Here is a 27,534-nt window from a genome sequence, read left to right as displayed (position 1 = left end):
ACAAATTAAACTGCTTTATTATGATGTGCAATGTTTAGTGATTGTTTTATTAATGCAGACATACCTGCTTAATTTCATACCCATTCTGACTTAAAGTGCAACAATTCAATCTGATAGTTCTTGTACATCCATGTTTTGCAAGTGGCGTTCCTAGAAGACGTCACTCAGATGATGCCTCGTGTTTGTAAAGTCTGTCATTTTTTAGTACCGTTTTGCTTTATTAACTAAACTGTACAAAAAGCTGTAGAGTTACATTAGCTTTGAACAATGTAGGATACACGTTCTCTGCCAAACTTTAGTGTGCAAACATTTTACATTTTTTTAAAGTGACAAAATTAAGCCAACCTTGAAGTCAGAGTTCGTTACTACATTACAAAACAGGAGACTAGATATGGCAAAAGAAATTTCCCACTGAAATCAACACCATTGTATAATTTTATTTCTAATTCTTAAAAAAATATAAATGAATTTAGAAGAGAATCACAGTATAAGGGCCCTAACATATTAGACCATTACAAGGTACATAAAAATAGAAGACACAGATTTCTTTGAAACTTTAATCCTTTGATTAAGCAGCAAGCATATCGCTCTCCAGGCAAACACTGCTTAAAACAAACCCTACTCCCCAAAACAGGACGTGCAAACTGTATGCACATATTCTGCAAAGCACACAATAAAGACATTTTGCTATGTACATACTTGTTTAGTACTACAAATGCTAGAAGTTCCCTACTGTGTGCTACAGTGTACGTAAATTAAGAAATACTACCTAGCTCTGGCCCTCCCTCCCCCCTTCAAATACAGCACCTTTGCCCAGTTATAGAATATTTCAACAAGATTAAACGGAATTACAATGTACTGAGCAGTTTTATAGCAGTTGGCGGCGGCCAACTGTACTGCAACACCCAACATTCTGCATACTGAAGTCTATCGACAAGAGACAAGACAAAAATTAGCAAAGGTACAATACACACACCTGGGAGACTCAATGCTAAGAAAAATGAAGTAAAAAAATTCCTGTAGATGTGTCTTATCACTGTTAACAATTAAACTGAGATACTTAGGATGTCAAAAGGTACCAGATTGGTTTCATATTGGTTTTAAAGTCTGGAGAGCAGCCAGATTTGTGTGCGACTGGTGAGGAGACACGACTCCCAGAACACAAGTTTCAGTGACCATGAATTCCTCAGTGCTTTTTTTACAATGCTGCTTTTCTTAGACAGGAGGTCATCTGATGCTCATGTACAGGGCTAAGCATCTACCCTGATGCAAAAAACCCCACCACCTTGTAAGAAGGACCTTTTGTATGAGACCTCAGCACAGTGAAAGCTGTTCAGAAAGAAAAATCTCTCAAGTTTGATCTGAAAAGATTTTTTCAAATGAAGAACTCAACCATAAAGGTAAACGCCTTAACTGCAATTCAGGTCACAACTATCAAACTTCAGTACTAGATTTACAAATGAAATAGGATCCGATGCTCATAAGAACTTCCCTTTGCACATAAAAAAAGACCTTAGCCAGCTGCTAAACTGATTGTTAGACCATCCAGTTTATCTGTGAAAAAGCCTAAGGAAAGCACATTCCATCTTCAAATAAAATGTCATTTTAGTCAGGAGCAAATCTAGTTAAGAATAGAATGGATTTAAAAGGATTTTCAAATGTCATTTCAGCTATAAGCAAAAATAATTTTCTAAATATTATAGCAGTCAACATGAATGTTATTACATAGTCAAGAATGCAATATTTTTCAATAGTTGGATTCAGATCACACAGTTTCAAACAGCGCTACTGAAATTTGCAGCCTGGTTTACTTGGAGGGTACAGGCATCTACTTCAAAAACAAAACAAACAAACAAACTAAAAACACTCACCCCCAGAACACTGCTGGGCATAAATCAGGGTTTCAGACAAGAATGCAGGGGAGAGAAAAAAAAAAAAAATCTTTCAATCTCCTAAAATTTGGAAGCACTAAGTGATACCCAAGTGCAGACTCTACTTAGTAAAAAAAACAAACCAAACCAAAACACCCCCCCCACACCCCCCAATAGCCTCAACCTAGCTAAATCAGCTCCGCCAGAAATACCAGAAACCAGAGATGATAATTTAAACAGCAAGACTGGGCTGGCAGCAGGTAACTCCACTGCCACAATATTCTACTACCACCATCAGCCTCTGTACTTCCCTCATGAATTCTTAGGTAAGATATCAATGCTCTAACATACACAAACTGCAGACAGCCATTCTCAGAGGAATGAAATGCTACTATATTTAAATTAGAAGAAATAGTGAAATAACGAATTAAATTAATGGTACTTGCTATATGGTTCCCCTCCTGTCATCCCTCCGGGTCTTGGAAGTTGCTGCCTCTCTCTCTACCCCAGCCCACCACAGAAACTGAAAACAGGAGTCCAGTTTCCTGCTGCAGTTTAACTTCCATGAGTAAAACACACATGAGATTTACTAAGTTGGGTACAATAGCTCATTGAGTCTTCAGAATACTCTTCCAGAGGAGTATTTAATAAGACAGTACCGTTTTAAACAAGAAAAAGTGTTCTGGGAAAAAAAAACAAAGAGAAGAAACACCTACATCTTACAAGTGCGTGAAATGCTCCTACTGTGATATACACAGGGCTAAAAATTCTGAACCTAAGGCCATTATCTTTTTTGCACTAAAAAGTAAAAAAAAAAAAAAAAAAAATAATTCACACACACACAAAAAAACCCCAATGCTACATTTAAGTCTTCTACAACATCATCTATTCCTAGAATTGCCAGACTACCTTCCTGTAGTTAGATGCTTGACTACAAAGAACTGTAATAAAATAAATAGAGTAAAAATCAGTTAAACAAAATCTTGGTGTGTTGAACATTTATTCACTTAAGAAGTTAGCTTCCTTCAACAGATATTCATATAGAGGAGGGCTGTACTGTAGGCATTGTTTTGCTGTACAAGTCTTTGACATAAAAATATTTTTCTACAGGTGGTCATTCACGTGGTTCCATTTCTAGTTATTAGGTTGCTCCTCTGTATAACTGGTCTGATACCTGTGAAGGCTTGCTCTTTCTCCCCTTCATTATTTGGAAAAAGAAAAGTACATTGATGCAATTTTTCAAATGTAGGAGTTAGCATAATTCTGCTTTATTTCTTCAGTGCAGAGTGGACTGAGATTCTGTCTGAATTCCAATAAGCGAGGGTGGCTGCTGGCCACTAACCGTGGTTAACACTGGCCTTGGGTTTAGACGAGGAGGCATGGAATTAGCTGGGCGGATGAGCGGCGGGGGAGGCTGATTGAGAGTCGGCCTGGGCTGAACAAACCGCACCTGCTGTTGAAGCGGCGGAGGCTGACGGTGGAGAGCAGGAGCAGCGGGAAGCGCTGGACGAAGTAACGGGGGCGGCTGATTTAAAGTTGCCATGGGAGCGGTAGGTGCTGGAGCAGAGGCCTGTGCTGGAGGTGAAGGGCCTAAACACTGAGTGGCCGGAGTGCTTTGTGCCTGCACAAAGGACAAAGACAAGACTGTGTGAAGAGCCATCCCGGCCAGAACGCGATGCAGTTGGGCTGCCACTGTCCACTACACAGGAAACAGCATTTAAAAAGAACAAAACCAAAAAAAAAAACCAAAACAGAACCAAAAAACTGAGAAGCTATTGAAAAGAAACCACCAACCAAAACATTATAGACAGCAGAACTAAAAATATTTATGAAGCAAGAGTCTTCTTCTAGAACAAGAACTGTATTTTAACAATAAAACAGTAACGTGATCACTATGAAAGGTGCAGTCCTGCTCCCAGCTGGTTAACGACATTGGCTGAAGTTCTATGCAAGCTCATCATCATTCTTTAGAATGCGGTTTGCCACTCCATACCAGTTAACCTTACATTATATCACTAAATAAAATGCTGTTCCTCAACCCATGCTTACTTATTTCTGGTACACAAAACACACCTCATCTTCTTCATCAGTGCTCTTTCCTGATGGCACATTAGAAGTATTTTTTGTGTCCTCCCCTAAAGCAGAAGCATCACCATTAGAAGCCAGGGTTCCTTGTTCCGCTTCCCATTCCTGCAATACCTCCTCTAAGTTAAACCGACGCCTGTAGTTTACAAAGAAGTTCTTCACTTGGCCAACAGTCTTGTTGCCAATTACATCTGCAATAGCTTGAAAATCTTTACCATATTTTCGGACACCTGGAAGGCAAAGTAAATAACATAGCTGTGAAGAATCAGTCAGACACAGCTACGTGTGATGTATTTATAGAGAGAACCTATGGGACCTAAAAACCAAGGGCTCACTAATTAGGAAGACTTCTCAATTACAAGAAGGCCTCAATTTCCATTAAAACAAAATAATCTTTAATTGCACAGCCATCAACATACAAATCAGGAACTTTAATAAAAGGTCATTACCCACTCTTCTTAAAGATCCTGGCTTACTCACCAAGCCTCCCAACCTAAAACCACAGAGATCGGGCCTCTGACAAGCATAGTAAATCCTTCAGCGTTCTTGCAGTAAGGGCAGAAGCCCAAGACAAGTTTAAGACGGGAGAGGGAGGGTAACCGAGCATGTGTGCATAGCTGTAAACAGGGTGTAACAACAGAGAAGTCAAGTGACAAACGCTGGCAGCTTCTGCAGGTTCCCTCTATGCCAGCTGCACGCAGATGCTTCTTCGCCCACAACCTGTGCAGAAGGGGGGGAAGAGGGCAGTAGCTGCTGGACCAAGCACAGGGCAGAACTGGGGGACACAGTTCCGTAAATCACAATATACCGCTCACTCCCGCACTTGTGACGTGATCTACTTAAGCTATGAAGAGCAACTGGCAAACATTCACCTGACAAAGTCTTTTTAAAGCTTTCATTCACCATATGAGCTGAGCAGAAGAATTGGGGGTTTTGGGACAACCACCTTGGGGAATGCAAGCAAATATCATCTACTGGTGTCTACAAAACAGCCTAGCACAAGCCTCCAGGATCAAATCCTCCAGCAAGACGCAGCATGACAGGAGATCTTTGCATCATTCTTTTCATTCATTTTCATATTGACATCAATAGGTCACTTGTGTTCACAAGCACTTGACAAGAAAATACTTCACAAGAAAAGCCCAACATGTACTTTTTAAAGTACACCAAAAAAACTTTTTAAAGGACATTCGCGTATAACACAAAAACCCCGTGAGTACAAAATATCAGTTTTTAACCTAAAATTGGAATTATAACCTAAAGGTTATTGATTTTCTCTTAGTCATATTTAGGGTGTCTAGTTTCTCCTCTCTTCTGCTTAAGACAAAAAAAAAATCCTCAAACTGGCCAGCACCATAGAACACAGCACAAAGTATATTTTTAATCAGAAGTGACAAAAAGTTTGGAGATTAAAAGAAATAAAACAGAATTTCATTCCAGGCTGAGTAACCAGAACACTTATTTTTTGCTCTCAGCTCTGCATGAGTGAATTACAATGTGACAACTTCTGTGAAGCTCCTGGTAGCTAAAATAATTCAGAACATACTACAGTGCTTAGAGAACAGGCACTCTGTCTCATTACAGGAAAAGAAATTTATGCCTGATTTCATGCCTCACTTCAGAAGGTGAAGCAAAGGATTAAGAAAGCGAGAGTTGTTTCAAATCTGAGCGCTACGTTCCTTTTCAACTTAATTGTGAAGAGTATGACCTTCAGCTTGTTTTGCTCTTTTCTGCTTTCTTCATTAAGAGGCACTTCTGATGTGGTAATGTGCACTTGCTGCAATTTAAGAGAATAGTTCAGCTCCAGGATAGTAACAATTTCCGCAGCTGAGGCTGACGTTTCAACTGTCAAGAGCCCAGCTATATTATTTAAACTCTTTTCTGGCGCATACAAAAGAATCCAACCATCCTATCTGCAAGAACCTTAGAAACAAACCAAAGAGACGTAGCAGAGCCATGTGGGAGGGCAGAGCACAGACAGGGGTTTGGCTTTGTGCTTTATCAGTTGTACAGGCGATCAGCCACACTCCTCAAAAGCTGTGCGTGCCCACAGAGTGCTCCCTCCAGTGTTTTAACAGCCTTTGATTGCCCTACCATTACCACCCTTACTGATGTATAATGATCATTAAATGTCCACTGCAACATCTCTAACATCCTGTACAATTAATCAAGTGAACAAAGTGCCCAGCAGAACAAAGCACATTTTTGCTTGAAATCTAATTTAGACTTTCAGTTGTTTCAGCCTTTTCTGTTACTTTTCTGCCTATACTTCTTCCTTCTCCTTAATCTGCAAAATGACTCAGCCTTATGGCTAGCTTAAACTGAAGTTGTCAAAAATAAGGTTTTAAAGCCCATTTCTAAGCAAACAGCTCGAAAATAGGGTATCTTGCCTTCACTGAAAGCCCAACGATAAGAAATATCTAAAGAAAATAAAATTAACATAAGTTTAGAAACACAGAGCACTACTCATGTTGGATTCTTTTCAGAGTGTTATTTAGTACTGCTCCAGCATCACCACCATGATTTCTACACAACAGAGTTCAATTCATTTTTGTGAAAGTTTTATGCATGAAGTGCTGAAATATCTGTAAGACTTGATGCCAACTCATCATCCCTTTCAAACTGGTACATGTTACTTAGACATCCTTACACAAATTCTGCACTAAACACCACCCAAATTATTTCTCAAGTGTTTAATCTGTTATTCAATAATTTTATTATGTTGCTGAAAGTGAAGTTCAAAAGATGACTTCACAGCCTCACTTCACATGTATGAATGTCTTTCTCCCTGCTCATATGAAAACACAGGAATCTTTCAAGCTCTTCTAAACTTTGCCCAATTGCAAAGGTGAACTTGAACATGTGCGTGCTCACTACTACGTTTCATCTTCAGTGTCCAACTCAAACTCATAAATCCAAGCTTGTTGCTGCATGCGCTGCTTAATGCTGTGCAGCCCAGCAAACACTGACAGGCACAGAAAACATTCACCTGGGTCCAAAGTGATATAATACAGCATGACAATGAGGCAGAAATGATCAACAGCAATCTTCAGGTTCTGAGAGCTGCAGTTTCCCTGTGACAGGGTTACAGTGCTGCTGGCCACTGCCCCATGTACAGTCAGATCCTGGTTGTCCCAACTGTTACCCACTGCAATGCTATGGAAGTCATGCACTACTTTTCAATTTAAATTTTCTTGTTTTAAACAAGTCTTAAAATATTTTTTGCAATTGCAATTTTCATATGGCTGAGATTTAGGTTTGAAAATGCTCATACATTTCTGTACATAAAGTTTGTAACTAAAGAACACCTCAAGTGATGGAATTGGCCCATTACATTCAATAAATATTCAAAGGTGAACAGTAACCTGATAAATTATACTGCAAAAGATCAGCTCAGAGGTCATAAATCTGAGTCCACAACCCCAGGGCTGGCAGCCACACTGCTTTTTCATTACCTCCTCTTTAGCTCCTGCCAATCTCTTGAGATTAGCTCACAGATGACAAGACTTTCTCACATTCAGGGAACACAGTACCAAAGTTATATTACTGCTGGTTAGTCTTATGATTTCCACAGTAGGTTTTAACATCTGAATTCAAGGGAACAAATCACAGAAGTGCCACCTACCTGCTTAATGCTTATGTTTTCTGTAAAACTATTAAAAGCACATGCCAAAATTTATCAATACATTTGATGAAATAAATCTATAAATGTACCAACTAAATGTACCCATACTCAAGTCAACTTCCAAATTCAAGCCTAACACACATTACAGTAGCTTTTAATACAGCAGCCATGGCTACTTCTAAGAACAGAGTCAGGGCAAAAGACAGCCTGGCTTCTTCATGCACAAGTCTACTAGCTCAAACAATTATTTTCAAGCAAGAGAGCAGGGTTCTTGGCCTGAGGGATGGGAAGTTGATACCTATAGCACTCTCATTCCAGGAGCAGGGAAACTTTACTATCAGGCAGTAGGGAGGGGAAAAAAACCCACCCAAACAAAACCACACTTAGACCCTGGTGTTAAGGTGCTCTCCCATCTCCATTTTATATAGTGGCAAAAGAGAGGAATAAGGAGGAAACCATATATATCTAAAACACAAGTAAATTCAATGAAAACAGGATTCTTCCAGACCTGATTTCCCACCCCACCCTTAAGTATTGAGGCTGACTACAACATGAAACATTCCCTAGCGAAGAGAGCAGAAGACAAGAACTCATCTCTAGGGGGGTCATCACCAACCCTCATTCCCTTTGCCCATGCTCCAGTTTTATTGTTTACCTTGTTGGTCACATGGTGCCACATCTTAAGTTCAATGCATTCTTACTGCTTCCCAAACTAATGCTTAGTGAGAGTGCCAATAACTAAACTATGAAAATGCAAGATGTTTTGAATCCTTTCATGTTAAGGCAGGCACAATGGTCCTGGATTTTTCCCATGTTTCCAGCAAGCATTCTACTTAGTAGACTATCATATGAAACATACACATCTCGTTCAGTTGCATTTGGGAATGAAATTTAAAAAGTGAGCTTGTTAGCAATACTGAGAGGATGAACTTAGGCTAGAAAACAGTTTGGGGATACAAATCCCAGTCTGAGGCATGCGAGTTGAGAGGCATGCCTTCAGACACACCATGCTCTTCAGCATTTCTATTCACACTTCAAAATACACCTAACTTCAGGTTTGGTCATCTGGCTAATAACTAACAGGTATGGCACAGCTAACAACTTTACACTGACGTTCTGCTTCATCTGAAGGTTTTATACTGAAATTCAGTCTTTCATTTTAGAGGGGGTAAAGAATACAAAGAAATAAGGCAGATGTGCATAACTGGGCTGATTACATTATCTTCAAAAAAAGATGATCCACAGAAGTAAGACAATATGTAGTGACTTCAAGACAACATTAGGCTCTCCAGATATTTCCATTCTATGTTCCTTGATTAGGCAGTGCATATTAAATCAAGAGTCAGTTTTCCTTCCTATAAATGAAGTAACTGCAAAACAGCTGTATCAAGAGCCTGCTAGAAAATGTTTTTTTTTTTTCCTCCAACAAGACTGTTAGTCAAGTATCCATATCCAGCTTCAGACTCTTAAAAGGCCTCCACTGGGCAGACAGCTGCTCTTCTATTCCCCCATGAACAGACAAAAGTAACTTTAAAGCAGTTTTACATCTGCTTTTTGCTAATCTAAGGATATTGAGACATCTTAACAAGTCTTTGCTTGAAAATTTATTACTTCAACTATTACTTCAGTCTTCCACTTTAGTCATCATTTAATAACCTTACATTAATTTCTCTAAAGGGAATTTTTGATACTACTACCGTTGTAAAACCCAGCTTAGCTTTTCTATTTGAGGTTTAATATGGGTAAATGAAAGACTAGTGTCATGTTGCTTGAATGAATGTGCTAAGTATTACCACTAGTTTTGCTGTTTTCCCAGTGACTTTCTTGGAAGACCAGATAAAGTTTAGTTTTTCATTAGAGGCAAATACAAACACAAGCCTGAGTGCTTCTTCAAATCCTTTGCATCAGATTTCAAGCCGCTACTACTATTAACATACCTTGTACTGCAAGAAGCTGCTCTTCTGTGGTCCAACGGGCATTGATTTTCTGATTAGACTATTAAAACCAGAAAAATGGCACAATGATCATTAAAATATTTCAACAGCTGCAAAATATCTGAGCATCAGAATGTGTTTTACTTGTACTACATTTTGTAACATAGGTAACATCTCTTGCTTATAAGCCATAGTTTAATAGTTTAGGATTGCTTTCATGAAGAGGAAGCAGCATTTAAGGATTTGAGTTTAGGACTACATTCTTCCTCTGTTTTACTGCAGTTCTTAATATCAGCTACATCATAGCTTCTGCACAAGCTAATGATCTTGATGCAGACAGAATTTGAACTTATAGTTACATTTGTCTAGACTATTAGGACTTGGTGTCTGGCGTGTTTTGCATTCATATTATGTTTCATATCCAAGCCTTTAAAACACACAAAAAAGAGAACTTCAGTAGCAGTCAATCATTCACATTGGATGCCCAAATGTATATATAGTCATGCTTTCACATAGGGCACAGAATTTACTGTTAGCAATCTACATTATCTACCTTTAATCAGGAAAAAAACAAAAATCCATATATTTGGGCTCAATTTCAGTTCCCTATTGTCATGAGCAGACATGACATTTCATTTTCTTCTGCTTCTTTATTCAGCCAGTTGCCATCAAAAACAGCCTACAACTGACTTTTAGTAAAGAAACCAGACTCACCCCTGATTGTAATTCAATGGATCCTTTCTAAGCTACTGCTGAAACACAAACACTATGCTGCAGCAAAACACATTTCTGTAGCTTCCCACTAATGTAAGAGCAAGGCCATGAGTTCTAATATTTATTCTGATTTACCTCAGGAGGTTTGAATTCTTCAATCCCGCCTTCCATTTTCTGTTTAAGTGCACTGTTTACTTGCTTAGCATTTTGAACCTTGGTCAAAAACAACAAAGTTAATCAGCTCCACAAAGAAAGTTGGTCACTTTACACATATATCTTCACTAGGATTGCCACAAGTGTACCTCCTAAGTTAGAAAGAGAAATATGGTTTAAGGCTTCACTACTTTTAACTGTTTCAAAAAAAAAACAAAAACAAAACACACAGCACAGTTTGCTACGGAGAGAAAAATATTTAAGCCAGTCTTTCTAAAGAACAGTTTGTCTGCAGGAATGTCGAAAGTAGGACATAAACAAGTTTTGATAATGATGCATATGTTCTTGAAGAAGTATGCAGAACATTCTACACACAAAACTTGGTTCTCAGAAAGCTAAGTGAGATGTTCTGTATACATTAACTTCTTCCTTCTCCAAAAAGGACTTTAAAAAAAAAAAAATTTATGAGATGTTTCCAGTTAGTTCCTTCTGACAGCTTTTTATTGACCTCAGATCATCATGATTTCCTTCAATGGTGATTCTTGAAATGATTTAAAATATTTAAATAAAATATCTTAGTCCATAAGAAGGAGAGAGCTTCCAAATGACATATTATATATACATATCTATTAACCATTTAAACCCGACAGCAATGCATGTAAGGTAACATAGGTAAGAAAAGAGTTTTGCATACTATGGTGCACAGCTATTACAAGTGTTCTTAAGTATGGACACAAAAGCAGACAACTCAGTGGGAGATTCCAAAGGCTGCATCTCTGAGATCACTGCAAGAAAAAAGAGAAACACAACCTCAAGGCTGTAACTCACCTACACTTAAGCTAAAGAGTGAAACCCACCTAAGCTATTTAGCCCCAGAGTCCTGCTGTGACAGAAAGAAGCATATTTCTCCTGTAAAAGAATATAAGGGAGCAAAAACCCCATGAAACCCTTCATCCACTCCATGATTTTGCAACATGGCAGCTCTTAGTGGTCTATAAGTAGGCAGAAATTCCAGGAGATAAGCCTTGACTTTGTAGCCCCATCACTCCTAGAAAGCAAGCACATACACACTGCTGTACCCTTAGAAGCTGAAAAGGTTCTGTGTTTCAACTTCAGGTGCCAAAAGTCAACTTCTTCATGCAAAGAACACAGGCAATTGTCCTCTTAAGGGTGAGGACTACAAAGCTTTTCTAAATTTAGTAAGAAGTAGAAAGCTCATCAATTCAAATGGAGAAATAACTAGGCCCATTATTTCCTCACCCCATACTCTCATGGTATGTGGGGAAGGGCATCCAGAAAAACAGCTATGATTTCAAGCAAAACATAACTTCCTCTGCTTCACTGGTCTCACTCTCACCTGGCACACAAATACTTTCAAAGGTTTAAAAAAAAAAAGTTACTTCCGTTTTCTCCTGTACCAAATTGGTAACACTGTTTTCATGCCATAGATTCCCCCCACCATTTTTTTTTTAAAGAAGTCATCTTGTTTCATGTTATCCATAAGAGCAGATGAATATAAAAACCAAAACCAAATAATAGCTAGTCAGCTAGTGTCCAGCATTACTGGTGATAACTGTGAAACAAAATTAGGAAGACTCACATTAAAGAAGTTTCAGAATCTTCATGGTTAGTCTTCAAAATCATTATAATCAGAATAATCTGAGATGAAAACAAAACAAGACCAATAACCCATGGTACCTGTCGCTTTAACGAGATTAGTTCCATATCCAGCTGTCTAAGAATTGTGTTGGCTGCATTGGGACTACAGGAAACAGCTATCACATCTTCCTGGGTCAGGTACATGCCTTTTGGTGGACGGCATTTGGAACGTTGAGAATGGTGGCGATGCTGCAAGCTCTGATACTCTCTTCTACCCAGACCTATTTTGCTGGTCTGAACAGGCTGCTCATTATTGCCCTTTAATTAACAAGAAATAAATCATTAAAGAATAACAGTATCTTGTATACAACTTTATTAAAGAATAAAGTATAACATAGCATTGTAAGAACATATTTATGACAAAGAAAACCTAAGGTAACATCCTCCTCTGCATGCAGTATCCAAACTAAGCTTTGTGGATGAGCTGATGGAGCATACCAGTTATTTGTTGGCAAAGCCTGCATTTTTTTTTTTTTTTTTTAATATGGCTGAAAAAACAATAATGGTATAGAAATCATAGTTCGAACACTGAAAGGGCAAAAACAGAGAACCTTGTGCACACATAAGGTAAAGAATACACATTACATGTTTAAATCAAATAATCAGTGAATTTACACATTTATTTCTGGTCAGATATGAAGAGCTCAGGTGAAGATCGGGGAGAAGAAGAAGAGAAAGTCAACCAAGATGGGCAAGAAAGGGAGATGACACTTTCCTGCTGCAAGTACCACACGGAAAGCAGCAGTGCTGTTTGCTTTGGGAGAGGATACGAGATATAAAAGAGAGAGGACGGATGTACTTTTACAATCATTATAAAAACCCATGTAATTTAGCAAACCTAAGCCTTTGTTGTTTGCTCATTTCAAGGGGAAATGGATAGCAAAGAGAAGATGGAGCCTTTGTAACTACTGTTTTGATATGCTTGGACACCTAAAAATTTCAGCTTTGTCTTCAATGGGCATTGCTGCACAACAGCTATTCTGCAGGTATGTGACTCCCATAGAGTGACCAGGTAGGTTCCCTGCAGACCAGGATAAGCAAAAATTACTTTCCCTGCAAGGATTTCCCAATTCAAAGCAATGTTTAGTACCAGAACAGAGGTGGGATTCAGGCTTTTTGCTACCTCAAGCAGCTCCCTACTGCTCTTCCCTGATGGCATCCATGCAGGTTAAGAGTTCACCTGATTGCAGCGCAGAGAAAACAAATTGCAGCAGCCATTATTCTTATGTTCTGTAGCATTAGAACAGATCAACAAACAGTATTTTACTCTACTGTGCTTGACCTTCTTCTGCATCCGCTTCCCAGCTAATGTGACATCTTAATCCAGTCCACAGACTTCATAAAGGCCATCTTGAAAGCACTTAAGATATTTGCTCTTCCTTGGAAAGTTGATACAGAGCCTTTTATCTTTGCCATCTGAAAGTCCTGAAGTTAAAGTTTAATTCTGGCCCATTTATACAATTTGTTTTTTGGTTCTGCATTGCTCTTTCAGTATGAAATTGCAGTTCCTCTCTCTTTGATTTAGATTTAAAGTGAAAATATTCTCTCAGGCTTCTGTCTTGTCAAGCTAGAGTGTTTGGCTTGTTTTAGTTTTCTCTGGTAACAGAAAGTTTCCATCGCTCAGCGTGTTCAAGCAGCCTACTCAGTTTATATTTTTCTTAGGAAGTGAAAGTACGCAAATCCTACCAGAAATATTAGATCACAAAATCGCCTTATGTAGATCCAAATAGCTCATGAGAAACTGCAAACCTATTTGTCCTGTTCCTAGAAGTCTATGAACACACTACGTTTGTTCTGGACTGTGTGTAGTGATTCAAACAATAGCCAAGGAAAGTAAATGGAACAAAATAGCCCTTATTTAGAAGTGCTTTAGGCAGCAACTCAAATCAACAGATTGCAAGAAAATTGTTACAACAGCAGAATGAAAAGTAAAAAGGTTCTTTATTAGACCTTGTGCCATTTCAAGTTCTAAAAAACATATCCTGACATGTTAAAAAACAAAAACAAAAACAAAAACCCCGAACTCTTTTACATGAATGGGTAATTGTAATTGTCTTCTTCCCCCCCGGCCCTGAGGCAGTTAGATAAACTGATACACTGAAAGTCACTGCAAAGCTGAGAACAGAATCTAAAACTACCAGTCTCTCACTCAACATCATTTTTGGTAGAAATGCAAAGTTTCACCAATGATACTAGGTATCACTTAATGGGACTGTGAGGTTTTGCACTACCTCTCCCCTCATATTCTCCAGAATGGGCACGAACTGTCCCATTTTAGGAAAATTACAAAGGCATTAAGTTGATCAGGGAAACATGTAAGCGTTTACACACTGAACTTAATGTTTACCAAAAGAACCCAAAAAAAACCCCAAAACCTAAACATACCCCAAATACAGCACTTACCTGTAAAGCTAACAGTAAGGGAACATTAGAAGAGATAAAAATGTTTTTCTCTACATTTATGAATAGCAAGCGTCTCAATAAAGCCACATATTAGTTGAAACGCATAACCTCACTGTGGCTTTGAAAGAATAAAAAAAATGTTATTCTTGGAAAAATGTCATTTAATTTTAAAATGCAAAGCATTTAGAGTCCAATAATTCACAACTGGTAAAACTGTAAACATATTAACAAGACAGAGGGAGAGGGAACATTGTTCTACCAGGTAGTGATAACATACATCTCTTATAAAACTTGAAGATCTCTCAGGGAGAGTGAAGGGAATGAGAGATGCACTTATTTCCACAGAATGGCAAAAGTATATGACAAAATTTTGCTTCCATCAGAAGCTGTCAAGATCTTGATCACATAAACCCCCTGTGATTTCAGCAGGCTGCAAGCTAAACCTCTTTACTACAATTCATATCCTTCACAGTAACAAATTCACAGAAAACAAACAAACTGACATTCACCATTAAGCTATCTGTTACCTCCTTTTTGGCTTCTTTTTTGGGATCATAATCACTATCATTTCCATCCATTGGATGAGCTTCTTCTACGTCATCATCACTGAGGACAGATTAGAAGAAGCTGGTCATTTTATCTATTTCGTAACCCCAAACACATATATGTATCAAGGTGAGACAGAATTATCTACTCTAAAATATCTACTCTAAGTTTACAACATCTGAAAATGACAAATAACTTTGTGAAGAGCTGTTACAAACATATTTCATTTATTAAATTCTAATCATTACTATGCTAAACAAGCAATCCTTAACTGCAGTTTCAAAATTACTTTAAGCAGTGGTGATACTTCTGCCGAAACATTTGGTGTCACCTTTCTTCAATTCAACCACTTGTGCCAGCATGAACACCTACATGGTCAACTATACCAAGGCTAGAAATAACCTTCCATTTGTCACGTTAGTTTTAATAGATCAATTTTCAATCCACTGCACCAGGTGGATGAATAAACACTTGTTGAAGTCTGTGGGAAGCAAAAGGGGACAATATAACATGGGAAAACATAGGACTACTTTTTCACCAAAGTGCTCGAGATCTGGCAGTTTGGGAGGGGAGGTAAATGACATCTGCTTAATTAAATCAAAGGGAAAAGGTTGAAAGGATAACAGTTAGTTTAGTCAGGTCCAATCTGGTCATCCACACAATATAATTTCTGAACAAATGAATAACACCGCAAACGTTTCTAGTTATTACAAAAAAAAAAAAAAAAGCAAATCTGCTGTATTAGAAGCAACCTGACTTTCTTCTGTAATTTTTTAACTGTAGGATCACTGAGTAAGTATATGAATTTTAGATTTCAGGAGTTCTTTTCAATAACATAATTAAATAGACCCTTTTGCTCCAGCTAGGCAGCTTTCCACAGATGTAAAATCATACTTTCCAATGCAAACATGATTATTTTACTTAAACATTCAACATAGTAAATAACTTTTTTAAAAAGTGAAAGTTATTACTCAAGTATACTAAGTGCATTATAATTTTAATTTCCTAGTAACCAGGGGAAACGTCATTCCCTTCTATCCAAGACAATTTAAAACTATTTTGAGCTCTAATTCTTTGACTGATAGCAGTTCTAAGTCTCCTAAAATAATATTTTATATGAAGTTTTGTTATAAAGCAGCACTTGGGCATTCTAATTGCTACAGCTCCTTACAGTGGCTGATTTCTCAGTTTTAATTCCATTCTTGTTCACCTCTCCCCCCCCCCAAAAAAAAACAAAACAAACCAACAACAAAACAACAAACAAACCAAACCACACCACAGGAAACCCCCACATCCACAAGAACACTCTCCTCTCCACACAATAATACCAGGTTAGACTTATCAAATAAAGCATTATTTCTAAACCACATTCCAGACTTCAGGGTTTTTTTGAAACCCTTGTTTTTACAGTTACCCATTACAGCACTGAAGTGTGTTATCACAACTCACATCAACTGGAGTGATGCAGTTGTTAAAGCACGGGAAACAAACAACCCTTGCTAAAGGCAGAGACATCACCACAGATGCTTAAACCTAAAAACATGTTTCATGCTGAAACATAATGCTTGGAAATTACTGCAACACCTCTGCCTAGAAATACTTCAGTCTCTGGTTAGCTACTGAAGGATATGCAGCTTACCTGTCACCTTGATTATTTCTATTAGCTAGTTTTCGAGCCTGCCGATCCATCAAACTTGTCCTAGAGCGAGTTTTTTTCCAAGAATAGTAATATTTTACAAGGCTTGCAATAGTCTTGTCTGGAAGCTAGAAGAATTCATTAACATATTAATACTTGGTAAAACGAAAATCATGCTCAAGAGTATCATTCTGCTGTATTTACAACCACCCTTACCCAAATATTTCAAATGAATGGATGAGATGGAAAGGAGGGATATATTTGTATAACATTTTTTAAAAAGGGAGATGGGAGAAGAGGCTTTTTTTTAGAGTGAGAAAGCTATGAAATTAACTTAAATCTTATATTCAAGGTTGTTCCTGAAACTTCCATACAGAAATCAACATGAAATTTCAGCCCAAGAGCCTTTGTTCTTAACGCATCTGGAACTGTTTAATGCTTCTGATTAAAATATTACATTACCATTTGCTGGATCCTGTGAAAGCTCTTTCCATGGAAGCTAAATGCTTGTTCAAACAGGACTTTATCTTCAACTGTCCATTCATCAGGGAAAGGAGTGAAGTTAGGGAGATCCGCAAGAGACTTCTCAATATTGTGTTTATGCCAGAACAACATGCCGAGAGCCTTTGAAAAGAAATAGTCCCTTTTTGGATTTAGTCAACTTTCTAAGATGCTGAGACAAGTTAAATTTAAAAAAAAAAAAAAAAAAAAAGGCGATTTATTTATTTGAAATAAAATTTGTCTACTAGAACCCCTTCTCAAAATATATTTACAGTTTTATTTGCTCTGTACTACAGGTTACAAAATTCTCTTTGGAGATGATGTGAAGAGTGGGCACATCTGCACTTTAATAAAGGTATGAAAGCTACACCATTTAAGGTTGGCATGGCAGCAGTAATTTTGAAGCAGCATGAACTAGGCTGACAAGACTCAAATGTGACCTGCTTTCTTCCTTCACATGCTTATGTATCACCTAGGCAGCTCCTTGTAGGTCTTCAGACCTTTATTACCAGCTCACTCAAAAAAGAATATAAGAATACTTTTCAGCAGCCAGAGGATCATCCAAAATACAGGTCTGAAGGTTCAAAGTGAGAGTGGTCTTTCTCTACAACTCTCCAATCCACAAATAACAGCACAGCCACTTCCATGTCACATGCACCCAATAAGGAATGGAAATTTAAGTATACTTTCTTACATAATTTCATTGCTTGATATTCTTAAAGAATTGGATGCTGAACAGACCTTCTGCCAGAGAATCAATGACAGATTTGATGCCAACTCTGGCATGGGAATTGGGAAACGTAATCCACTCAGTTTCAGCTACACAGTGGAGACATCATCACCAGTTGTTCATCAACTCTCCAAACCCCTGATTTCACATCTTCTAATAACCCAGACATAGCAAACCTCTTTTCTTGTTCAATTGGCAAGTGACAAGCACCTCTTGCAAAGATCATTCCTATTACACTGTGAATAGTCTACAAAGTATTTTGTACCACAAGTTGTTTTGAAAATTAGTGGTTGTTTGTAGACTTATTTTGAGATTTCTCAGTTCCCTTTCTCCCCCAAAAAAAAGCCAAACCATAAACAAGCATCACGCAACTGCAGGTATTCTGGTCTTCATAACACTGGCAGCCTCTTTTTCAGATGGCAGTTGACCAGCACGTCCTTGCTACTATGAGCTTCCATCCTCCAAAACTTGATCATAAAACTTGTTTCCACTTTTACACCAAATATGTTTTTTTGCAATAGGCAACATCACTTTTACATAAATTTATGAAGAAAATGGCAATAGAACTAAGTGCAGACCACCAAAGTTTTATCCTGTACTTTTCATGGGACGGTGACTGAGTGAATTTGTTTGTTACCCTCAAACCTAGAATTTGATTCTGATTACCTGCCTCTGAAAAAACTCACTTAAAGTTGGTTTGCCTCTTTTTTTTTTTTTTAAATACGCAAACCTTTCCAGTGCTGACCCTATTGTAATTAATGGTTCAAAACTGTACCATATTTGCATTCTAATATTGAACATTAAATTTGTAAGCTGCTTTCCTAATAAATTATTCAGCTAAATATACACACACGATTGCATGACATGCCCAGTGTATTAAGAAACATACCAAACCTTTCAAAAGTGCACATTACAAGCTGAGCATGTCATGAAAACAAAGAGCTCAATCTTTTGCAGAGAATCCAGACCACAACTGTATGCAGATCCATTTAACTGCAGTGTTTGCTGCCGTGCCTGAAGAGAAACAGCGTTAATTAATGGTAACCAAGGGAAAAAAAGAAAGAGTTGTTACACTTTTATATTAAAAGTCCTTTAAATGAGCACTCTCATTTCGTAGCACTTACCTGTTCCACATTGTATCCATGTTTTTCCTTTGCTATTGCTATATATTCATCCACTGTAACAAAGTAATGTCAGAATTATTCTTTAGTACTTTTAGTTCTGCTACAAGGTGACACAGAATTAGCCATCTAGCATGGGAAAACAGTCTTCCCATGCTTTAATACACTGCATAGGCCCAGACCCCCCAAAAATGTTAAATATATTCATAGCTTTATTAATAATACATAAACCCACTGTTTTTAATCTAACGTGTAATTTTATAAAAGTTTTACACAAGCTCATTCTCAGTGAGAAACACACTTTCTGTCACATTTTTACTACAACAAAGCCACAGAGGCTTTATTTAAATCTGAGGCTAGCTGGTTATTGAAAGGCTATGTCTTCTTGGAACCCATTCCTAAGAGCACAGACACACTGAGGGGGTGTTCAGACACCTGGGTTAGTTTTAAATTGAACTAATTCTACTGTTTGCACTCCCAAACATGTTAAAAATTAATGTAAAGAGATCCTAGATGAATGATTATGCATATCCTCAATATTAATATAGTTTAGACTGACCCACATTAATTTTAACCATTGCAGGAAGTCAATTTTCAATAGAGAATATGAAAATCCAATAATTAGGTGATCAGATTTGTCAATAATATATGTTTTAAATTGTATTTGGCCATACTAGATCCAGCTTTGAGTTGAACGCTTCTCATCATTTTGCAATTAAGTCCTGCTAGTTTTCATCTTCCATGGCTACTTTTTTATTTTTAAAGAAACAAACTCTTCCCATCCACCTTCTGCAGTTAACAATAAAGTGGCAATTACATGTTGTGGAAAGGAAGCATAATTGAGAACAGGAAATAATTATATCCTCCTTATTCAAATGGACCAGAGAGATCCTTGCCATGAAGCTTTGCAGCGAAGAGTTCATTGTACTTTAAAGGAATGAAGAAATGAATGTTTAATAATCATAGTTGTATTCTGTTTCTAACTGTTTCGCAGTAGTAGAATATATGTTCCCTCAAACGAAGAGGGAAACAAAACTGTAACTACTGGTAATAGGTAGAAACTGTCCTGAGGACCAGGTTCTCATGACTGCATCCTCTATGTTTACTCCCCTATATTACATATGGGAAATTCTAGTACAGGATGCAGGTTTAAACTACATTACACACATAACTAATCACATTTAGTCAGATGATTCTGGCATTTCAGGTCACTTTTGAAGGGAGAAAATGCACAGTTTTTCCTGATGAGACAGCAATAATAATTTCCCCTTGAATCAGGCCTCAAGACATCTTTTCTCAATTTATCCACACTGCAACTCCTTCTCCCAGAAATTTAGAGCAGCAAGTTCCTCATGTTTAGAAGGTTTCTTCTTTTGCTAATAATTAAAGGTTTCACAGACACTGATGATGATGATACAACACAGGCAGTGTGATTTGAAACAAAGACTTAACTATAAAATAAGAGAAGGTGATCTTTCCTTTCCCTGGAGTTCTCTAGAGAAACAAATGAAAGAAACTTCGCGTTTAATTTACTAATTTGCAGTTCCACTGTGTGTAAAATAAAGAGCGAACAGGCACAGCAGAAACAATTATTTAGCTAAGTATCCAAATCCCTAAGCAGGGAAGGACTTACGCTTGGCATCTGGAATATTATGATACGGAGACCATACAAGCATCCCTCCATTATCTTTATCAGTGTATTTTGTGGCACCTGTAAGAAAACACGTAAGCTTCAGTATTTATAAATACAAGCTAGAAAACAACTATTCACAGGACAGTAAGTAAAAGTCACCCGCATTAAGAAGTCCAGCCCAGCTACTAAGTGGAGGGAAACAACAACAAAAATCATTAATTCCACATTACATTATTTCCTTAAGACATGGAATGGCTGAATTTGAGCACTACTCTTAGAGGTTCAGTCCTAACTGGATATTAGACCGGATCCTGATTACCACAGCTGAAGCATTAAAGCCCATTGCTAAACTTGACATGGATGCAATATTTAGAGGTACTTGCATTGGAACAGTCCTCCCAAAGTTATGATTATCTATTAGTGCTCTAGCATTTATAACTATAATAGAAGCATCAGAATCTACTGTGTTAAGTTAGACTTCCTTGAAACAAAAAAAAATACGAGATAGTGGGTAGAGTACAGTCACCATCCTGATCTTTCAACAAGAACCTATACTAACAACTATGCCAGAAACAATTCTGCTCATCTCTCTGTAGTTTTGATTTTCATAGCCATGTAATTTAGATATTCATAGCCAACTAACTGTATAGCTGTAGCAAGTAGTCAGGTTTAAAAGGTTTTTTTTTTTGTGTTTGTTTTTTTTTTTTTTTTTTTTTTTTTTTTTTTTTTAAATTTGGTTGGTTTTTGGCAGGGTTTGGGTTTTTTTGTTGGTTTGTGCTTCACCTCCACCTCAATGCAGCAAGGGAAGCAGTTCAAGTTACCTAACCTATCAGGAGGACAGAGCAATTTTTGCAATACTGACACAAGTTTCTACAAACCACTAAATCATAGTCTTTGATTTTTAAAAACACACTGTAAAAGAAGATGAAATTCCCCAATACTGGAAAAGCATTAACTAATAGTTGCTTTCCATGAACATTTTACAAATGTATGCTGCTACATAAATCCTCTTACAATCTATTTGTTTACAACAGCTTATCTTACTAAGACATTGCTCAAGAATTGCAGCATTTATGCCTGTATCAGTATTAATTCCATGAGGAATCACCCTCAGAAGAACTTTCCTCGCATACTTCTTATAGGACAGATTTTTTATTCAGTGAAACAAACAACTTTTCACTCAATTTTAAGCTTCCACACTTCATATTTAGGTTCTGTGTCTTGTTGAAGGAAGCAAAGCAAAACAATTCGATGCTTTGGAAAATGACTTGGTGCTTTCTAACTATGTTCTATGTTTTCTTGCTTTTCCCTCTTCAGTTTGGCAGTGTTTTGTATTTGCTATCATCTTTGTAATATTTAGATCCATTATGACTGTCAATTTGAAAACCAGTTAATTAGAACAACTAAGAGAACCCAGGCATCTTCCAAAATGAGATGTGAGAGACAGATAACCTAAACGCTCCATAAACTCTGTAACAAGTTAAAGATGTACAAGCATTCACAAAGCACCAGTTTGAAGGCAAAAGAAGCACTAAACTCTGAAAGGCTTTTGATAGATAAGAAAAAAATAACTTAATATAACATTCTACTTCAGAACGAAAAAGATGTTTTTTGTCATTAGGAACGCAGTATTTCATGAAGAGTAACACAAATGTGTTACAGGCACAACATTTCTCTTGTCCGCTTCGTTTTTCATCACAACTTAACGACCAGTGCCCTGTATTTCACTCTTCAACTAAGAAATGAGGAGAAAACAGGACCACCAGATAATGCATCAGAATTTAAAGGTGTGAGCAAGAAATATCTATACTTAACATGAGTATACCCTCAGTTTCTCCTTTAAACAAACGAACAAACAAAAACTAAACTAGACACCTGCAGACAAGTGGAAAGCATAGATATTATCAGATATTGAATATTCAGGCACTAAATTGAAAACTTAGTTTCAGAGCCCTATCATTGCACCTACTGAGGTGCCATCTCCACATGACCGACAAGCAACTCCCACCAGAACACCCATTTATGAAGCAGTGCTGTTTCTCCAGCAGGAATCGGACAACTGTTTCCATTCAGGTGGCACTATCACACTGCCAAAAGGAAAGCAAGGATGACCAATGATGGGATGCACACAGATAGCTTGAAGGCAGGCATCCTGTGCTCAATATAGGATATCCACAGCTACAGGACAGGGAACCCTCCATCTCCATAGGGAGGACCATGATCTACCTTTATTAAAACTGCTTCTTGTCCTTTGTGCCCCAAGTAATCAAGTGAGCAGCACCTGAACCCCCCAAAAAGGCTGCGTTGTATCTCAAGGGCAACATGATCTTTGTCTGCAAAGATCCATTCTTCTTATGGACAGCAGCTGGAAATACCAGGCAACATGTTAACCAAAGCATGTTAGAAGAACAGAGTTGTAAGCCAGCAGGGAAGAGAAAAACCATGAGATACATCTCATATATAACCACTGCCCAAACCTCACATTCAAGCTGCTTAGGAAAAGGTTTTTGTCCTTCAACCTCGGTCAATACCACTTAGAAAAAGGAACTGGCTAAGATGACCCATAGGCACTCTGCGTTGCCTTCAGAATAGAAAACCTGCAGCAGCAAGCTGACACTTTCTGGATTTCAGCTCATCATTAGAAATCAGGTACATGTGGAAGATGCTCTTCTGTACATTACTTCAAGTATTGAAAATAAAATGAAAATCTGGAGCATACATGACTTAATAAGGACATTGTGGAGCAGCATGGCAATTTAAAAGCGTGTGTTTTCCAGCATACAAAGTACCATCATCTGTACAAGACTAAGCTTTCAGAGTAGTAAAAGAACTACAGAAACTAATAGGAAGAACTCAATTTATACAATAAAGGACTTGAAATCTTAAATGAGTAAATAAATTAAAAAACCATGGAATGTGAGGACAGATAGCATGGAATAACAGGAAAATTTTATATACTTCACCATAGCATATAATAGCTTCACATTAAGAAAGACTGTTTTCATATAGGAAGACTAGAGGGAGAAAAATTAGAAGGATGTACACAGAAATGGAATCTGTAAGTGACCTTAAAAGGTATGAAACATTCTTTCTTGACAGTCCCCAACCCCAGCCCTGAGAAGAGGGTAAATGGGAAATAAGTATTTTAGCATTAAGAACACAAAATTCATACTAGAGCCTTTGAGAAGTCCAAATCTGAGTAGAATAAAACTTCTCTAGTAATAATCTCATGTGTGGATGACACAACAGTATGGTGCATCTCCACCTCAAGAATATAACATACTGTAGGAAAACCAGCAGGAGATGACGAAAAAACTGGAGTGCAGGAGGTGGTTTATTAAGTCTGTAGATTAGACAAGGAGATCTGGAATTTTTATTTTATTAAAACCATTTTTTGCAGCAAGTAAATTTATCTCACTGAAGTAGGATCTAGTAACAATTAAAAATGCTATTCTCCTCACAGCTTTATCTGAAGGCTTGCCTGTAAAAAGGGAATAGTGGTGGAAGGGGTACAAAAAAGTATGTTTAAATTAACTTCTCCTAATTGTTGCTTCCAACCACAATCCACTTCTTCCAAGACACACCAACAAACACTTGATTCACTCTTTTCTCTAAGCAATTTCTTATTTTGTACATGAACTCAAAAAAAAAATTACTATCATCAAAACTTCAATCATGAATATTGTTCCTCAATATATTGTTGCAGAGCGTTGTTTATAAGTATTTTTAAACACAGTCTAAATCAGGGGTGTCAAACTCATTTTCACCAGGGGCCACATCAGCCTCGCGGTTGCCTTCAAAAGGCCAAATGTAATTTCAGAACTGTATAAATGTAACTACTCCTGCATTTATACAGTCCTAAAATTACATTCGGCCCTTTGAAGGCAACCGCGAGGCTGATGTGGCCCCTGGTGAAAATGAGTTTGACACCCCTGGTCTAAGGGAAGCTAAAGGACTGGTATTTATCCTCCTCACTTTAGTATTCTTTGTGTGGAGCAGAGGGCTTACTTTGTATCTTAAACTTCTTAGTTTCATCCATTATTGATTCCCTTCTCTCATCTACTTATTTTAAGGAGGTTTAAAAAAAAACAGCACTCAAAAGTATGATAAATAAACATGCATTCTAATGTATCCGGAAAACCCTCAAAAAAAGCCATTAAAACAAGTATAAGAAGAAAAAGCATTAAATTCAGTAAATTAGAGATAGCACGTATGTCCATATATGCAAACCTAGAAGTATGATGGCGTGTCCATTACATCACTTGATACGGAAAAATAAACAAAGTGTAGCTATGATAAGAGCACAGCTTTTTGTCCAGCATTACTTCCATCTTTAAGAAATGATGCCTCAAGTTTCACAAGAAAAAATAAGAAAAATACACAGAACAGATAAAAGCATAAGATCTTGCCAAGATCTCCTCATATAACCAATCTGCTAAGAGGGTAAGTATATATTGTTCTTTTACACTTTATGGACATTAAAAAAAAAATTCTGAGACTTGCGTATTCCAAAAAGTTATATCTTCTTGCCCTAATAATCAAAATATGCACACTAGGAACAATACTATACATTATGCATCTTACACATGACTTATTAAAAAAGATTTCCATCATTAAATGAATTGATAAAGTAAAGCAGTATATATTAATCCTAGTTATTAGGGAAAGGAGCACCAATTGAATTCCAACTCTCAAGAACACTTAGGAGCTCTAAAAGGTCTGGTTATAAGAGAGCATAAAATTAGTTCTGCAGTTGGAAATGCAGTGATACTATTGCATATATAGTTTACAAAACTGAAGCCACAGAACCTCAGTTGTCCTACAAGGGGTGAAGAGTTCTTTTAATCAAAAGAAAAACACTATTTGTTTTTCTGATTTAAGTGGCCTGTAGGAAAAAACAAGCCCAGGCTGCATGTTAGAAATTATCATTTTAATTTATGTTTATTTTTATATAGGCAATGTAAAAATAAAGGGTGTAAATGGTTAGTCTTATTAACAAAGAGACCTAGACTACGTGCTCCTTCCTAGGGGAAAGGCATTCCCTTATGCCAAGATCACGCATCCATTTAATCCCACCCTCCCCCTTTCTTTCTCCCGGCCTTTTCTTTGGCCTGTGAGGACTTGAGCCCATCAAGAGGGGCTCGCTCCAGCTTTAGGAGGCCCTATGTGAGCAGCTCTGGCCCAATCCTCTTCCGGGAGGAAATCATCTGACACCAATGGAGCCTGTTTGGAGAACAGGAAAGTAGATAGGCTTCATCTGACCGCTACAGCAGAACCGATCAACACTCGTACGGTCTTAGTCCTCGGTGTAGTAACGCAAGGCAGCATTCGAGCAGTGAACTCACTAAAGCCAAGTACCAGGCTATGCGAGCGTACCCAGTATTCCTCGGGGCGGGGCTGGGGTGGGGGGGGTGAGGAAGGTGGAGGAGAGTGGCTCGGACTGCAAGAACGGGGCTAGCGAGGCTACTACAGCACACAAAACCAGGGCCAGGAGTTTCCCTCCAAGCGCATCTTCCACCCAGCGCCTCCAGCACGCAGCCAGGTCTGCTCCGCTTCCGGCAGGAAGCATCACTTCCCACCCTCGCCCGAGAACATCCATCACCCCTCCTCAAATATTTTTAAATCACCCTGTTAGATATTACATGAATTATGGTTTAAGGACGGGGAAAAATTTTAAAAAGCGCATCCAACCTTCTCCTGCCTCACCGCCTCCCGCCGGATACACATAATATGGTTGATAGTGAAGTGAAAATTCCCCCCCGCGATGTCCCCCCCCCCAGGTGCACCCAGAGCAGATGCTGCCCCAGCCAGCCTCCCGCCGCCGCCACCGGATCGCCAACACAAAGGCTGAAAAAGCAAAATAAATACGATCCCAGAGCCGCCGCCGGGAGAGCCCCGAGCCGAGCCCACCCCAGCACCGACCCCATCCCTCCCGCCCGGGGAGCGGCATGTCAGGTTACAGCCGAAAAGCGATTTACCGGGCTCGAAGTCAGGAATGCGCGCCTGGTATTCCGCTCCGACCCTCATTCCTACATCTGCAACGCAAAGGGGGGGGAAGAGAAATTAACGGCTGGGGTATCCCCGGGGGGGTGGGGGCGGGCAGGCGCCGTCCCAGGCTACCGCCGAGTGGCGGGCGGGCTGGCGGACGCACCGCCCGGGAGCCCCCGCCGCCTCGCCGCGGCCGTGCGGAATAAGCCACCTCCCCCCTGCCCCGCCACCCCGCCCGCCGCCGCCGCGGATTAAGCCCCGACGACCGCCGGGGAGGGGGCCGGAGGGGGGAAGGGGGAGTTTATTTCAGCGGAACAATGGGGACGGCGGCGGCTCCCGGGAGACACTCCCCATCGTTAGGCACCGTGGGGCCGCCCGGCAGGCGCAGGGCCGCGCCGCGCGCTCCCGCGCCCCCCCAGCCCCCCCGCCCGCGGCCCGGCCCGCCGCAGTACAGGCGCGCGGCGGCGGAGGAGTAACGGCGGCGGCAGCGCCCGCGCCGCCCCGACACGACACCGGCGCAGGGGAGGGGGAGGCGGTTCGCCGCCCCTCCCGCCACCCTCCCCTCCCCCCGCTGGCGGGGCGGCCCGGGGCCGGCCCCAGGCTCGCACCGTGCTCGTCGCCACTGTCACCGCCGCCGCTCTCCGGCTCCGAGTAGTGCCCGTTGGAAGGGCTGCTGCTCTTGGTGCCGTTGGGGGCTGCTCGGCTCTTGCTCCCTAAGAGCTCCACTCCCTTCTCCATCATGCCCGGCATGTCAGGGCTTGGAGGGGGGGGAGCGGGGGAGAGCGGCGGCAGCGCGGGCTGCCGAGGGGGGGAAGTTAATACGGAGCGGCCATGTTGCCCCCTCCCCGCCCCCCCCTCGGGCCGCCGCGGCGCCGGCCCCTCCTCCCCCCACACACCGCCCCCCGCGCTCCCCAGCCGCCGCCGTCGCACAGCCC

General features: G+C 39.4%; 1 protein-coding gene across 6 annotated transcripts; it reads right to left on the bottom strand.

Moving 5' to 3' along the window:
* Nucleotides 1–197: 197 nt before the first annotated feature.
* On the bottom strand, nucleotides 198–27,482 carry RCOR3 (REST corepressor 3). 6 transcript variants are annotated; one of them, XM_065058380.1, is made up of 12 exons: nucleotides 27,208–27,478; nucleotides 26,590–26,646; nucleotides 20,612–20,689; nucleotides 18,982–19,034; nucleotides 17,089–17,250; nucleotides 16,630–16,754; nucleotides 14,954–15,050; nucleotides 12,081–12,299; nucleotides 10,365–10,442; nucleotides 9,519–9,576; nucleotides 3,945–4,186; nucleotides 198–3,492 (listed from the first exon to the last, which is right to left on the bottom strand). In XM_065058380.1, the coding sequence occupies exons 1-12, from the start codon at nucleotides 27,347–27,349 to the stop codon at nucleotides 3,148–3,150; spliced, it is 1,656 nt and encodes a 551-aa protein (XP_064914452.1). In that variant the 5' UTR covers nucleotides 27,350–27,478; the 3' UTR covers nucleotides 198–3,147. The 6 variants fall into 6 exon arrangements, with proteins under 6 accessions (XP_064914452.1, XP_064914453.1, XP_064914454.1 ...); XM_065058381.1 differs by having other exon boundaries at nucleotides 14,972–15,050; nucleotides 27,208–27,477; XM_065058382.1 differs by lacking the exon at nucleotides 3,945–4,186 and having other exon boundaries at nucleotides 27,208–27,482.
* Between the last annotated feature and the right edge of the window lie 52 nt (nucleotides 27,483–27,534).

The sequence above is a fragment of the Columba livia genome, chromosome 3 (genome assembly GCF_036013475.1).
Source record: "Columba livia isolate bColLiv1 breed racing homer chromosome 3, bColLiv1.pat.W.v2, whole genome shotgun sequence".
Lineage (NCBI taxonomy): Eukaryota > Metazoa > Chordata > Aves > Columbiformes > Columbidae > Columba > Columba livia.
This window is presented reverse-complemented; position numbering and strand designations above follow the sequence as displayed.

Bases quoted from the DNA above. Each gene is read 5' to 3' on its own strand.
- RCOR3 (XM_065058380.1), bottom strand. From the start codon at position 27,349: ATGCCGGGCATGATGGAGAAGGGAGTGGAGCTCTTAGGGAGCAAGAGC. The intron at 19,035-20,611 runs GTAAGTCCTTCC...ACTTTGTTACAG, and splicing joins TAATATTCCAGATGCCAAGC to TGGATGAATATATAGCAATA. The intron at 17,251-18,981 runs GTAAGTGCTACG...TTCTTTTCAAAG, and splicing joins ATGGATACAATGTGGAACAG to GCTCTCGGCATGTTGTTCTG.